This window comes from Octodon degus, unplaced genomic scaffold (genome assembly GCF_000260255.1).
Source record: "Octodon degus isolate 3935 unplaced genomic scaffold, OctDeg1.0 scaffold00018, whole genome shotgun sequence".
NCBI classification, from domain to species: Eukaryota; Metazoa; Chordata; class Mammalia; order Rodentia; family Octodontidae; genus Octodon; species Octodon degus.
In genome coordinates this window covers 16,951,179-16,968,072 of record NW_004524594.1, presented here as the reverse complement: position 1 = coordinate 16,968,072, position 16,894 = coordinate 16,951,179, and the positions used below count along the sequence as shown (strand labels likewise).

At 41.4% G+C, this 16,894-nt stretch overlaps 1 protein-coding gene and 1 pseudogene across 3 annotated transcripts in view; both read right to left on the bottom strand.

Moving 5' to 3' along the window:
• Window positions 1-16,894, bottom strand: part of Kcnq1 (potassium voltage-gated channel subfamily Q member 1) — a 339,994-nt gene that overhangs the window by 214,019 nt on the left and 109,081 nt on the right. For all 3 annotated transcript variants that reach the window (XM_004627089.2, XM_023710529.1, XM_023710528.1), the window contains exon 10: window positions 15,927-16,068. In XM_004627089.2, coding sequence (XP_004627146.1) covers window positions 15,927-16,068 — 142 coding nt within the window. The remainder of the gene's footprint in view (window positions 1-15,926; window positions 16,069-16,894) is intronic.
• Window positions 7,614-9,035, bottom strand: LOC105741637 (annotated as a pseudogene).

Sequence of the window (16,894 nt, the reverse complement as noted above, 5' to 3'; positions counted from 1 at the left end):
CTTGCACTTGCCAGGGAAGCGCTTATTCCACTGAGCCACCTCCCTGGGCCTAGTTCCATAGTTTGTTTTTTTTTTTTTATAAAACTTAATATGCAACTACTGTAGTGCAGCCAGTTGTATCATGTGCCTTTTATCTCAGAGAAACAAAAGCTTATGCTCACACAAAAAAACCTGTTTACTAATGTTCATAGCAGCTTTACCAACTAGCTTATTATTGCTGTTGTATGAATTATCACAAATGGAGCAATTTAAACCAATACATACTTTTCTTTTGGTGTTAAAAGAAGTGAGAATCCTAACAAAGTCTTTCAGAACAAAAAATCAAAGTGCATGGGCCGGCAAGATAGCTCAGCAGACTAACACACCTACTTAAGCAAGTGCAGGACCATGGTTCATTCTCAGAACCACAGGACACGCCAGCCCTGACCCCACAGTGGGCTGAGCCAGCCACAGTCCAGGTGTAGTGGTGTACGCCTGTAATCTCAGAGCTGGGGAAGTTGAAAACAAGATCACCATTAGTCTGAGCTACATAGTGAGACCTTGTAACAACCAAATACATTAAAAAGAAAAAAATAATCAAATTGCCAGCATCTGGTTCTTTCTGGAGGTTCTAGGGTAGTAGCACTTACAGCATCTGTATTTATTTTTCTTTTGAGACAAAAAAAAGCTACTGTATGAGTTGTTTTTTCTAAAGTAAAACCTCAGTGTTCAGGTTTAATTGCAGTGTTGGCACTTTGCAGTAGGTGGGTCTTGGGTTGCAGTTGGGGCACTAGTCTCTAAAAGATTTGCTGTCATGGTTGTATGGGAATATCTGTTTCCTTGCTTTTTCTTACTTCTGGACAGTACCTGTGTTCTTTGGCTTATGGCCCCTTCCAGAAGTCACATCATATTTCTTCCCTTTTTGGGGGGTGACACAACCTATATTCAAATCTTCCTCTACTTCCACTTATATGCATGCTTGTGATTATATTGTACCTACCAGAATATCCAGAGTAACTTCCCTTTCTCAGTTTCCTTCAAATAAATATACTACACAGGGGTAACCCACATGGGTGCCCCTTCTGTCCTCCTCTTGGACTGAAGCTTTCCCCCAATAAATATTTTGTCCTTGAAGGCAAAAAAGAAACAAACTACACAGTTCCCCTTTTCATAACCACAGGTTCTAGGTATTAGGACCTGGACATGTTGGGAGCCATTTTTCAATCTGACACAATCTTTAACAGACCTAAACTGGGGATGACCTAAATGTCCTTAGATGAGAAATCAGCCATGGTATACCCATACCATAAAAACTAGCTAGCCAGAAATCCGAGCAAACCATTGATACAGACTTGAATAGTGTACTCCAGTGTTTCCAGAGTACTGTGCTGAGTTAAAAGAGCCGTGTTTGTAAAATATTATGCATTTGATTCCATTTGTATAGAATTCTTTAAAAGGCAAAATGATAGAATTAGAGAAAAGATTAGTGGGTCATAGGAGTAGGGAGGGGGAATTAAGTGTGGCCATAAAAGGGTCACAGTAGATATCCCCAGTACAAAGAAATGTTCTTTATCTGTGTCATATGCTAGTTTTCATACTTTTAGTTTTCTTTCAGACAGGGGGAACTAGTAAAGCCTGTATGGAATCTCTCTGTATTATTTCTTGTAACTGTGAACATCTAAAGATAGAACATTTAAATTGTGTTAAAATATATGTAATAGACTAAATAGATACATTTGCTAAAAAAGATGTACAATTGAATAGGCAGATTAAAAGTTATGAAAATTAAGTCAAGACCATAACTAGATAATAGCCCTAGCTATACATTACTGTATTTTTTTTTCTTTCAGTGGAAAGGGTGCTTTGGTCAGAAAAATCACTATTTTGCTACTACCATAACAAAGAATCTCCCAAGAAACATCTAAATTTGGTACGACATTTTTGTTATGGAGCATGATATTTGCATAATCTTAAAGAATTCCCTGAGATTCTTCATCTACTGCAAAGTAACATATATTAACTGTACAGTGGCCAAAGCGACAGTGCCTCAACTCAATGATCAAGCAGCATCGCCCTTGAGATGCGATGGCATGCGCCTTAGGGAAAGGCACCCTGAGAAAGATGGTGCATCATGTGTGGAACACTGCAGCTGTGAAGACAGTTTGGATCTAATGAAGAAATATTAAAAAATCCTCTTCTGGCAGGCTGCAGAGTATGTAACTCACTCCAGTGTTAACAGGAAAAGGTGCTGTATATGTGCACACGTAGAAAACAATGTAGAGATAAAGCAATGGAGGCAAAATGTTCACAGTGAACCTTTATGAAGGGTATCAAGGTGTCATATCTCACTGTTGCAATTTTTCTACAGTTCAAAATTGCTTCCAAATAAAATTTTTCTTTTGTATAATATCAACAGCAAACTTGTGGTGACTTTAGGCCAGAGTTCACAACTACAGACAGTTTTACCCAGCAGGGAGAATTTAGGCATATGTGGAGATAGTTCTAATTGTTGTAAGTGAAGGCATCATGCTGCTAGGCCCCAGCAGAGGCCATGGACACTGCTTAGTGTATCCTGTACACTGCTTTGACAAAGAATTATCTGGTGCCAAATGTCAATGGTCCCACTGTGGAGAAGTCCTGCCCCAGTTGGCTAGCAAGATGGAAAATTGGCCTGCCAATACCAGCTGGCAGGGATGCTGCAAAGGGGAACCCTGCCTGGGCAAGTGTGAGGTCAGACAGCACTGGAAGAAAACATACGATCTGTCTGCAACCATTCAAACTAATAATGTGTCCATTCCTGTGTTATGGCCTTAAGTATATCTACCCAAAATTTGCAAGCTGCAACCCTAGCCCTGAACAATTACGTCAAATGGGAATTAAAAGTAGACAGGACCTAGATATGGTTAAGTTCAAATGGGCCCAATCTGACTAGTGCCATTATAAGGGGGAATTTGGACACAAAGGCTCATCAGTGGTGTGTAGAAAAAAATGCAGGGGGGAGGAGAAGGGAGGGAGCAAAGTCATAGGGCTAAGTAGCCATCTGTACCCCAAAGGAAGAAGCCTTAGGAAAAACTGCTGAAACCTTGAACTCAAAATTCTGATGTCCAGATTTGTAACAAATACACTGCTGTTGTTTAAGCTGCCCAGACTGATATTTTCTTATAAAGACCTAAGGCACAAATACATCCTGGAGCATCATCACAGAAAAAAACTGAAGGAGTTAAAATCATCAAATTACAGTTTATATGTTTATAGATGCACAATTTATAATAGCTAACTCTTGGAAATGGCTTACATACCCATCAACAGATGAACGGATAAGGAAAATGCAGTATTTATACACAATTGTATCATACTCTGCCATCAAGAAGGATGAACTTGAGGAATTTGTAAGTAAATGGATGCACTTTGAGAATATTTTAAGTGAACTAAATCAGACACATAAGCTTAAATATGGATGGCTTCACCTATATAAGAAATCCAAAATACAAATAAACAAAAGAACATATGAAGTCAGGAGACTGTCAAATGGGGAAGTGAAGAAGGGATGGAGGGAGAAGAGAGAAAGGGAGAAAACATTAAAAGAAAAAATGCCAATGGCTTTTGCCAATTGGAAGGATACTGAGTGATGAAAGAAGCGAGTAGGGGTGAGAAAAGTAGGAGACAAAGAACGAACATGTGTTGTAGACATGGAACAACATCCCACAATGAAAATTATTCTTAGGTATTGCCAGCATGTAGTAATAGTAAATAAATAGCACAGAACAATAAATAATAAATAAAGTACTTAAACACAGGAATGTAGACTCACTGCAAGTTTTTAGAAAATTGGCCTAAACCTGGCAGAAAGGGTGCCTTAAGCAATGAAGAACATCATGGCCCATGCACACCAGGAGAGTTAATCTGAGAATGTAATTTTAGAATGAAACAAAATGAAAATAGTAGCGTTGGAGGTACGTTGGCATAATTGACCACATAAGCAAGGTGTGAAATAACACATACGACATGATGCCATGAGCTTGAACACCAATGATAAGCTCTTATAGCGTGCATATTTTATTTCATTGTATATTGTGTCAGCATTAGGAAAAATGTGAAACAAATCTTAGTTTCCCCACACTTGCAATAGAAGATGGGAGAAACAAAAAAAAAATAACAGTACTGTGCCAAAATATATACCATACTCATCATCAAATTAGAATTGTGTATTGCTGCAGAGCTTCTCTTAGTTTATTAAAAAAGTTTTTAGGCCAGGGAGATAGCTCAGGAGAAGAACTGCTTGCCTGGCAAGCGCAAGGTCCTGAGTTCAATCCCCAGTACTGCAAATAAATTAATTAAATTAAATAAAGTTTTGTTCCGAGATATCTTGCCTGTATCTTCTACTCTGCATAGCTGTTAGGAAAACCACAATAGACAGTGTATCAATGATTGTAACTATCCTAATAGCCTATTTTGAAAAGCTTTTTCATTGTTATGTTACCCTTTTGTTATTTTAACCACAGCATAGCACTTTCTAATATGAACATTACTAATCTTTTATTAGACACATACACACGATACTTGGCATAATTGTACCACTGGTATCTATTAGTTTGTTGAAAGGAATATTTAATGCTTTGATTCATCTTACCTGCCTATGTTAGGTGATATGAGAAACTATTTTAAAGATAATGTGCTTTATAACAACTATCATTAATTTCCTATTACTTTGTTTTGAAATTCTGTATGTTTTGTTGTCTTTGCCTTTGTGGTTTTTCTGTTCAAAATAAAAAAAAATGCAATTGTAGATATTAGAAATAAAAATTCAAGAAAGCTCATAAAAACAGCCCCTACATTGGTGGCATGAAAACTGCAGAGTCCAGGGGCATGCAGAGCTATTCTGCAGAAGAGCAAGCTTATGTTGAAGGTGTCTAGGTTCAAGGTGGTAGGGTACGGTTGTGTGCAGGACGGGCACTGCCATGCTGTAGCTCATTTGGGCAAAACAACATTGCTAGGAGTGGATATCTTGAGTCTTCGCAGATATGAAAATGCATGCACAGAGAGGTCAGGGGACAGACCATGGTCACAAAGCAAGACATGACAAAGCTTCTCCATGACTCTAGGAAGCTTGTCTCCAGGTGATACCCTGAACACTTCATGAATTTGCCATTCTACTTTTAGAAATGTAGTTTAAAATATAATTTATTTTTTTTCTTTCAGAATGGGCAGGTATTTTAAACTGAAAAAAAATTGGCCCAAAGCATAATGCAATAAATAAGTACTGATGTACCATCTAATTCCATAGGGCTGGAGAGATGGCTCAGCAGAATAAGTGCTTGCCTGGCAAGCACAAGGGCCTGAATTCAATTCCCGGTTCTGGGAAAAAGAAATTTTTAAAAATCTAATTCTATATGCATTTTATCTGTGAATACAAATAAAACTGCGCCCTACAAATAGATAAGTAGCTTCTTAGGCCTGTGGAACAGTTTATTCCATGGAATAAGTTGCATGCTGCAAAAACAATGATCTTTTCATACTTGGATACAAAGGGAATCTTCATTTTAAAAACTGGACATTTCACAGGCTACATCCTTTCTTTATAAGCCCATTAAGTTAGAACTAATAAACAGTGACACAAATTTATTGCTTAAAATTTAAGAAAGCATTTATTAAAAGACTTTTAGATTAAAGAGAAAAATCAAAACAATATAAAAACTATCAAAATAGCAATCAAATGGGACATATTTCATACTGTTTTATATGTCACAGCTAACGCTGCAACAAGAGGAAAATTTATAGTCTTTAAAATGCCTTTCAGTAGACAGACTTTAAACTAAGTATTGCCTGTAATTAAATAAAAAGGAAACAACATAAGGATTACAAGCAAAATGAAATGAATATATAAACTTAAATTGCTTAAATAGAAACAAAAGCACAAAGGTAGACCATAAAACAATAAATAGAACAGATAAATCTCTTCTGAGCCTCACTAGGAAAAAGGAGAAAAACTGTAAAAGTGCAAGCAAGAAAGAAAGATGATAAAGAACATAAATTTGCTAAAGGGAAAAATTCGTTGCTACCAAGTGACAACACAGGGGAAACTCCTGAAGAAATTAAAGAGCAATTAATAAATTACCCCAAAACATGCAGTAAACTAATTTAGAACAAATTAGCATGTGACAGACCAAAAGAGATTGATGTCCTGCATCAGCCCCTATGATTGCATAACTTGGTTCTGTTTAACCTCTTAAGCAAAAATGACTTCAGAGTCCTTCAAACTATTTCTGAATACAGACAAGGTAGACATCTTCTTGTTTAAAATACTGCTTTACCACGTGTGTGGTGCCCTAGTTGAAACTCTCCTGACCCAGAGGTGCCATTACTTCCAAAACTAGATTTCCGGGATGTTCTTTGTTGTTCTGAGCAGGAATCTATACCATTTTCATAGCAGATTAATAGATAAATTGTATTTTGCTTAAGCAGAGTTTCACTGATGCGTGTGTCCGCAGTTTGCAATGTTTTATAATTTAACAGTGGCCGCTATCAATATCCTGATGGATGAATCATTTTGAAAATGTATATATGGTGAATAAACTTCTAGAGGAAACTGAAATTCACATGCATCTTCAGTTTTTATCAGAATGTTCTTACTGGGGTCTGCTAAAATAGCATGTGTTTATTTTTCCCACATTGATGGCTGGGGCTGAGAGTTTTCCTGTCCCCTCACCTATAGTATATTATCAGCCTCTTTAATATTTAATAATTAGGTAAAAAATCATGGCTTTAATTTGGATACCTCTTATCCAACTGAGGTTGGTCAGCATCTTTTCATCCCCAAGAATCACTTTTTCACTTTTTTATTATGATAATTTTCTTTTATTTTGAAGAGTAAAAACAAGAGCAAGGAAAACAATAGCAAAGACAGAAACAGGTAACTGGACATACTTTACAGATTTTCAAAACAAGAATAGCTGATGAACAGTGATTGATATATTATTTATTTTTATTGTCAAATCTGTTGCTCAGATTAACAGATATAGTTATGCCAGATGGGACATATGATTGAATAGAATCACCTTTTTAATAAACTTTTTATACTCTTTCATTGTCTTAATGCAGAAGAATGTTCTTATATATTGATGGAATTAGTTTAAAATACTAATTTTATTATTTCCAAAGTTATGGAAATATGAGACAACTATTTCCTAATGTTAGATTTAAAGATTATTTTTGCTATCCACAATTTATTTTACATTTTAATGACCTTGAGGTGTCATGGACATATAATAAGCTACCTGATTAAATTACACATGTAAACTGTACAACCTTTGACGCGTGATAACATCACTCCTGCAATCCAAAGGAGCATACCTGTTGACTGCAAGAAAGAGTTTCCTTGGCCTTTTCATACTTCCTCTCCTCTCACCGTCCCCAATCTACAGTAATGGCTGACTTTTTTTGTCAATCTAGAGTAGACTTTATTTTCTAGTTTTATATCAGTAGATCAAGACAATCTTTACTTCTTTATGTCTAGCTTCTTTCACTCACCATAATCCTATTGCGGTTCATCCATGTTGTAGGTTTATTAATAGTTCATTCCTTTGGGTTTTTTTAAAGCATACAACATTGAACATTTATTTATTTATTTATTTTGTGAGGTGGCTGTTAACAAGTCTATGTAAGCTCAGGATCCGAACTAGAAGTGTTTTCATTTGAAAGCTTTTGCAGCTTAGTTGCATGTCATGTAGCAAGGAGTAGCACTGAATTTGGCATAAGATTTAATGACCTTATTTACAGCTTCTAAGAAATCCTTTTCAGTTGCAATTTTTCACCGTGCTCAGATTGCAAACATACCCACTTCTGTGCAGACACTTCTAATTTCAGTGCCAGTGCTATTTGGACACAGTTGAGTTAGCAATTCAAATCAGATATCTCTTTCAACACTCATTGAAGGAGCATGAATCTTAAAGATATGAGTCCGACCCTCTCAACCAGGCAAACTGAATTCAATCTTTCTGTCCAATCTCCTCGGCCTCATCAGCGCCGGATCCAAAGTATCGGATCTGTTAGTGGCCATCAGCACCTTGATGTTCCCTCAAGGGTCAAAGCCATCTAGCTGGTTGATCAGCTCCAACATGTTTCTCTGCACTTTATTGTCACCACTGGCACCATCATCGAACTGGGCCCCTCCAATGGCATCAATTTCATCAAAGAATATAAGTCAGGTTTTTGGTTTTTGTTGTTGTTGTTCTGGCTGTTTCAAAGAGCTCACGAACCATTTGAGCCCCCTCCCCGACATTTCTGTATGAGCGTGGAGCCAATAACTCAAATGAAGCAAGTGTCAGTCCTGTTGGCAACTGCCATGGCACACAGGGTCTTGCCCATGCCTGGGGGGGGGGGACAGGAAGAGCAGCACACCCTTGGGAGGCTCGATGCCCAGGTTAACAAACCTCTCTGAATGAAGTAGTGGGGTTTCAACTACTTCTCGCAATTTCTCAATCTGTTCCTTACACCCACCAACATCGCTGTACATGACATCAGGTTTTTCCTCCACCTGCATCATGGTAACTGTTGGGTCAATCTTAGGAGGCAGGAGAATGTGGATTTGACACTTATTTCTGTCCACACCAACTCTCATGCCTTCCTCAATGTCAGTAGGTGCCACCTGATCACTGAGGTCCACCACAAACTTGGCAAACTGCTTCACATTGATGATACATTGTCGGTCCTCTGAGTCAGCATTGATTATCTTCGTACACCTTGCCACCTGCAGAGGCTGCTTGCTTTGCAGAGTCTGCTTATCTGCAGCCAGATCCCAGAGTGCTGGGGGTGCCAGGCCAGGGTCAGAGTCTTTAATACCAGTGAGCTCATTAATTTTCTTGAGAAGTTGTTGAATGTCATCTTCAACCTGCTTGATCTGTCTGGAATACGTGCTTGGACCATAAGTTTTCAGCAAAGCAATATCCCCCTCATTCAGAGCTCGGATGGACTTTCCCTTCTCATCCTCTTTTGTTTTCCACTGATCTGTGCCAAGGTAATCAGGCATTTTAGGAGATGCTAGCACCTCAGCTCGTTGGTGATTACACAGCACCTTCCTTGCTTCCAACGGTGCCTTCCCTTTTCTCTAGTTCATTCCTTTATATTTCAGGAGTACTAGTCCATTATAGGGGTACATCAGAACTGATTAAAAAAATCTATTCAAATGCTGATGTCATTTGAGTTGCTTCCAGTTTTTGGTTTCCAGTTTTCACACCATGTATAAGTGTTAGTAGATGCATATGTTCTTGCTTCTCCTAGTTAAAGACCTAGCAAGACAACAGCTGGAGAATATGGTGCATTCATAGAAAATGCTGTTTTCCACAGTAGTTACACAAATTTGGGCTTGGGACTTCCACCAGGGTTGTGCAGAATTCTAGCTCCTCTGAGTCCTAGTTAACACTTGGTCTTATCAAATTCCTTCATTTTAGACACTAATAATTATGTAGTACTAACTGACGTAGTTGAGCATGTTTTTGGGTGAGCCACTTTTCCCATATATTTTCTTTGCTGAAGTGTCTATTTACATCTTTTGTTCCTTTGTATAACTTGCTACTTGTATTATTATTCAGTTGTAAGTGTCCTTTATATTCTGGTTAGAAATCCTTTATAGATATAAATATTTTAAAACAGTTTTTCTCATTCTCTGATTTGTCTTTTCATAATGATTTAATTTAAAGAGAATGATTTAATTCTGATTAGTCCAACGGATCAGTTTGCTCCTATTATGGCTTGTGGTTTTTATGTCATAGAATTCTGTTTTCCCCTATAAGTTCTATAGTCTTAGGCTTTGGATTTAATTGGGATAAATTTTGCATTCATTGTTTTTGGATAGGATGTGGATCTAAGTTCATCTTTGGGCATGTTTACCCAATTGTTCCAAGGCTATTGATCTAAAAGATTGTTCTCCACTAAATTACCTTTATGTCTAGATTAAATAGATTAGGTAGGTCTGTCTGCTCTGTTTTACCTCATTGATCTACTTGTTTATCTTTAACCTAACACCACACTGACATTGTTACTCTGCCAATATTGTGATCATTTTCAAACCTGCTTTTGGAAAAAGCACAATTTTCATGCTCAAATTTTCACTGGCACTCCATCCCATCTATGAATATTGTGTTTTGTGGACATGGTATGTATCTCCATTTATATTTGATACCCTCTAATCTCCCTCAGTAATATTTAGTAGGTTTCAGTACACAGTTCTTTCCTGTGTATGTTGTCAGTTATGTAATAGCGGTACCATACTAACCTATCACGCCACTGGAGCTCCGATCACTTATGCTCTTCACATTTCTAATGCTACTGTAAGTGCTATTTAAAAAAATTAAATTACAGCTGATTTGCAGCTATAATTTAAAGGCAATTGAATTTTTCAGTTTGATCTTATTATCTCTCCCTTTTAAAAACTCACGTATTAGCTCTAAAAATGATGAACTTGTATGTGCATCAGATTTTCTACACGTAGACGCACAAAATCTGAAAAAATAAAAACTCTCATACTTCTTTTTCTGCCTGTCTAAAATGTCTTTTCCTTGCCTTATTCTACTGGCAAGAACCTCCCGTTTAATGGTGACCAGAAATGCTAAGAATAGACATTTATGCTGCATGCCTGATCTTATGGGGAAAATAGTTGGTGTTTTCTTCATTTAGTGTTAACTATAGATTTTTGCCTACATGAGGCTAAAAAATCTGTTACCATGGCATTAACCTCCACATATGGTAGGCTACAGAAGCCCTCAGATTTAAGAATCAAAATCACAAACAAGTGTAGGCAATAAAAATAGTTCACCTTCATGACACGCTGGGATGAAACTACTAAACATCAAAGCTCCTGACAAGTTTTCATAGTCAACAGAAGTCACTTAGGAAGAGATGATCATTACTTAACTACCTACAGAAGCCAGGAGAAAGTGGAATTATATCTGCAGAATGCTCAGAAACAATACGCCAAGAAACTTGTAACTTTTCCCCAAGCAAAGCACCACTTATGAGCAAGCACAAAATTTAAAAATACAAATAGGCTAAAACTGAATATACAGCCATAGAAGACCTCAGAGAGGAAGCGATTAAGTACAGTTAATTTGTAAGAAGAGAAATTGTAAATCTGTGAACCAAAGTAATCCAATCTCAATCTTACACAGTACTGACACTAAATAACTAATACAGAGGATGGTCTATGAAGACAAAACTGGCCCACGAGACTGGTGGGCAATAGGACTCAAAGCCTTCCAAAGTCCCCACGAGATTCATAAGTTCCTTGGTCAGCTAGAGATAGTGGCTTGGTGGAGAGATCCAGGTAGAATTGATTAGTTGGGTGTGATGGTGCATGCCTATAATTCCAGCGCTCAGGAGGCTGAGCCAGAAGGATTGCCAAGAGTTCAAGGTCATGCTAGGCTATATAGTGAGCTTAAGCCCATCCTGAAATACATAGTGAGACCCTATCTTAAAACACAGAACAAAATAATCCTGTGGGAGCCACAAAAATGCATGACTCTAACACGTAAGAGATATAGAACCAATGAGGCTCAGTTTGTCTGGTAAGTGTACCAGGTGAGTAGGAGCATTTGAGGGTATACATCCCTACATTCTGCTGTGTCAGGCTCATAGGCAGAGCTTAGGAACCCAAATGGGGACAAACACTGGGGACTGCATGTGATGTACCCACTATACCTCCTAGGCAGGATGCCCCACTAAGCACGCAGTGAGTCTGCAGAATCTCTGGAAGCAGTAGCAGCAGCTAGGACAGGAGTATCAAGTACTCTAGGCCTGCGTATAGACAACAGTTCCTCATCCTTGTAAGTCCCTGGCCTGGCCTTCAACTTCTGCCTCTGCAGAGCTGGAAACCCAGGCCTTTGGTGCTGGCAAGTGGAGAGGCATATGGCCTGGATTCCCACAAATCCTTTTGAGTAATGGACAATACTGTACTTTATTGGCTGGGTCCCTCTGAGTTCTTACTCCGGACTTCTGATGTCTCCACTCTGTGCCTTGGGAAGAAGCGGCAGAGACCCTGCTGTGGTAGAGAGAACAGATTCTCTGCAGGATCTGACACCGCACCCTAGCTGCAGGTTGGTCTAGTTTCTTTCTGATGGACTTGCACAGGGACACTGCCCCTCACGTACCCGTGTAAAGGTCTACAGGTACAGCTGCATAGGCCTCTTGGGTGAGCCCAATGGTGTGTGTTGTGAGGTATTGTATGGTCCTGGGACTGTTTCTCCATTTGTAAGTTGGGCCTATGCTGCAGTGCCTTCTCTCCCACTGTGGCAGGAGCAGCACCCTGCTATGGTCCAGAAGGCCATGTGCAGGAGGACAGTATGTACTGTGTGGCTGGGTGACCTAGATGAGGATTGAGGTGGCCTCTGATCAACTTGCCCAGTTCTGGCACCCAGAAGGCATATGTCAGGCGAGGGTTAGCCCTGGTGGTGGAAGTGTGTATGACTGCCTGGGCCCTGCCTCATGGGAGCAGGGACTGTGAGGCTTTCCCAGTGATGGCATCTGCCCTGGGATTAGCACTCTGTCTCTCCATGCTGGGGCTTTCCAAGAGTCTCCCAAGTAAGGAAGACACAGGCATATCGGGTGACCCACAGGGCAGAGGCAACTCCTGGTCTCTGGGGGCCCAGCCAATACCTCAGACTCCAAAATCCAATGGCTCTGTTTTAGGCTAACGTATCACATTAACAGGAGAGAAAAAACCCTTGATGTGGGAGCCTTCTACAAAAGGTGCCTGCCCTCTTCTGCACTTGTACCTCATTAACATGCTGCAGACATCACTGACGACTTAATAACATGAAACAGACTGAATGCGTGGCCTCAGCTTGGGCAGCCCCTTGCTCGGCAAACACAGAATGAGGCTTCTCCAACACAGGCACACAAGCTGCATCCCCAGCTTCCTCTGGTCACGCCCAACCTGCCTATTAGCATTCCCAGAAAGCCCCCATTTGCATCCAGACAATAGCCCTACCCCCCAAGCCAGAGCTGTGGGGGCAGTGGGCATTTGTTGGCACAATTGCCCTTTGTGCCCGCTCCAATGGGCAGGCAGGGAGCATGTCCCAGTGGTGCATCACGATGTGTCCCAGTCTGAGCCAAATCCCAGCCATTTGATGAGGCCACAGGGAAGCTGGTTCCCAGTGGAGGGGCACTCAGGCTTGGGCTTGACAAATAGATGCCCAGCACAGCCTCAAGAAACAGGGAACAACCACATCCCCTTTCTGGAACACTGCCTGCCCCTTCTGCCAAGATGCAGTTGTGCAGACAATGATCAAAGATATGACAACAGTCAGCTGTCCTGGAATAAGCTGGAGCTCGGTGGGCCATGCCTCAGCACCTGAGCACAAGAGATCAAAAACAGGGCAAAGGTCTAGATTGTGATACTGTCTTTACAACTGCCAATAAAATGGAATGTTCTGGGGCATCCTGGAACATTCTAGTCAGTTTCAGAACACTCTGGTAGGTCCCAGGCAACTGGGATGAGGTTTGAGAGGGGAAGAAAGTGATACAGAAATGACAGTAGATCCAGATTGAGTGGTGATCACCTGTAATCCCAGCACTTGAGACGCTAAAGTAGGATTGTTGTGTGTTCAGTACTAGCCTACACTACAAAGTAAGCTCAAGGCTGCCTCAACTACATAGCAAGACCCCTCAAAAAAAAGACCAAAATAATAATAATAACAATAATAATAATAATAATAATAATAATAATAATATAACAAAAGAGCTGAGGGGAAGAGCATCAAGGCAGGTCAGCTGTTGGATGCACACTGCTGGTTCTGAATCTGAGCTCCACCTGCCTGGGAGGGGACCAGTGTATGGATTGCTTCTCTCTGCTGGGCTGCCAGCCCTGGCCATCCATCATGCTATGACAAGGACTGGCTTTCAGGATCCGAAAGAGTGATGTTTGGCCATCAATGGCATGAGGAAAAGCAAGAAAACAGGTCCTCTCAACTGGGCATCTCACTGGAGGGCTTGCCCTAGGAGGGTAGAGGAAGTACAGCTAAGATTATGATGGGTAGACACTGGGCCAAAGGAACCATCACACAGCCTTGTCAAACTAGGTGCCCATCAGGAAACTACCAGGAGGTAGAGGGGAAGGGGCTCCTAAACATAGGTGTATTTGGCCTGATCTTCTAACCGCTCTCTCCAGAAGTGGAGAACTGTCCCTTGCTTCCTAGGGTAAGGTCTAGATTATTCCTGCCTGGGCCTGCAACAGTCAAGTGCTTCCAAAACAGGTGCCTTTTCCATCTTAGGGTCCAGGCCCTGAGTTGGAGCTTTATGAATATTCCCTAAAATGCCTTACCATTGATGCAGCACCAGTAGTCAGTAAATACAGTCACACTCTCTATTGCAGGACATAAAAATCCATGGATGTTCCAGTCCCTTCTATGAAACGGTACAGTATTTGCATATAACCTACATTCATCCTCTCATATTAAATCATAATGCTCAATACAATGTAAATGTGGGTAAATAATTGCTATACTGTATTGTTTAGGGAGTAATGACAAAAAAAGGTCTGTAGGTATTCAATACAGATTCAATTTTCTTTTTTTTTTTTTTTTTTTTTTTTTTTTTTTTTGCGGAGCCAGGGATTGAACTCAGGCCATTGTGCTTGCCGGACGAACACTTATTCAACTGAGCTATCTCCCCAGCCCCTCAATTTTCTTTTTTAATACTTTTGGTCGGCAGTTGGTTGAACTATAGACATGGATCCCCTGGATACTGAGGGCAGCTGTACTGTCTTTGTATAGAACACAGTCCCCACCATGTGTCCTTAGAGGAAGTGGACCATGGGGTGACAAAAGGGGCCTTTACATGAGGTTATGGCTACCAAAGGACTTTCATGTCTTTTTCTCCTAGGAAAATGCAGGTTATATTCCAGTCCTAGTGGAAGTACAGATATTTCAAAGACCTGAGATGGAGCTCTGTGAATATTCCTTAAAATGCCTGGCCCATGCTGGCATCAGAAGAAAAAGCCAGAACCATTCACATTTAGCTTAAGGACAGCTGCTAGAGAACTTAGCCATTCAGAATTGGGGTCCTCCAGGACTGGATTCTGAAGCTGCCAGAGAAGGCAGAGCTGCCAGTGAGCACTAGATCTCTTCCACCCTGGCCACCCTTTTTCAACTTACAAGGTCTGTGTGGCAACTCCATTGCTTACCTTTCCAAAACATCATGGCCAGAAATCTGAGGTTTCCAGACTTGCACAGCCCATAGAGCCGCCCAAAACACCACCCTGAGCAACCCAGTGCTCCACAGAATTGGGTCCCATGATGATGGAAACCTCCTGCGTGCTCCCTAAGTCTGTTTGGTAAGAGAGACCTCCTGCTCCTGCCTTGGTCTCTGACACAACCTAGGAACACAGAAGGGACTTGCAGGGTCCCCACAGGCTGCCCTCCCTGTGTCTGGTCAGCCAGAAGCACTCTTTGGAGTGGTTAAGGTTGGTGAAAGTGTATCACACTCATGACCAGCATGGCACACTGCTGCTGTATGGCCTGGAAGTTTGTGCTCTGGGCTCATAGCAGCCCTTTCCCAACATCCAGGAAAGACTCTTATTAGGTAGTCTGACAGGGATGAAACTCTTCAAGCAGGACCTGGAACACGGAATCCTGGGCACCGCTGCTATTTTGTCACCAGGTCCTACAGAGCATAGGTTTTATCAGTAGAATGTTCAGAAAGCTTCAGCCTCAAGAAAGATTCTTAGGGAAAGCAGCTAAAATGCTTCCAGTTTCTAGAAGTTTCTAGAAGTTTCTAGAAGGTTGCCTTGTCTGTTCATCCTCCATTAGCAGAGATTCTAGTCCAAGAAAAAACCTCATTCTTGTGCTCAGCCTCCCAAGAAAAACAGTGCTGTGTGTGCTCTGTGGGGGCCCTTGAGAAACACCAGGAGATGATCTGGTCCTGCCCTTCCCCACCCTGCCACACCAGAGCTTCCTTACCTGAACTGTCATAGCCATCAACAGAGAAATGGTCTGGCCTCCGCTCTTCTGGGGGATCACATGTGATGTGGGGAACTGTGAGCATCTTCTCTCCAGGGCTCACTCCATTATCCTTGTCCAATTTGAACTTCTTTTTCTTTACCTAAAAAAGAAAAATGTCATACGATAAGTTATCAGTTCCTAAGCATCCTTTGCCAGGCCCTCTGTGGGCCCCAGGGCACCCATAGCAGCCCTGGCCTGGCCTGTAGTATGTGCCTGCCAGGGAACCTGGCTCAGCACATGTTCTAACAGCTTCAGGCTCTGGTAGGCCCATGCCATAATGGTACTAGCAGGGCCTCACAGCCTACTGAGTGCAGGTAGATGGGACCCAGTAAACAGTTAATACTGTAGGTTGCACCAGGGGAGTATGATAGGACTGTGGCAACAGAGAATGTAAGGGTGAACAGACTGGAGGAAGCCAGGGCCTCTTTAAGGAGGTCATCTGGAGAAGGATGGGACTGGAGCAGACTGTGTGGAAGCCAGGAACAGTGCTCTGGCAGTGGAAACAATAGATATAATGACTCCAGCAGCAGCTAGGAGTTGCCGCTTTGAGGAGGGTGTGGGCTGGATCCAGGAAGGGAGTAATCACAAGCCTTCACTTCTCACCCCAGCCAAACCATAAGACCCCTGTGCATAGCCTATGGGAACCTCCTTACTCTGTGGCCTTGACACCCTCTTCTCTGAGCTGGTATACCACCACTGTCCCCAGTGGCACCTGGAAAGCCCAACACCAAGTGCTTCTCAAGAGCCTGCTTTCTAGAAACCAACCAGAATCTAGCATATCCTGTACCTGGGCAGTTTCACTAGTCCTCCCATACTCCTGTTCTTGGAGTGGCCGGGCCTGCATGGCCACAAGGGTATGGACATTGGGATGACAGGCACCCAGGCTTGGGTATGTAGCCTGAGGCTCCAGAATGGTGCCAATGCCC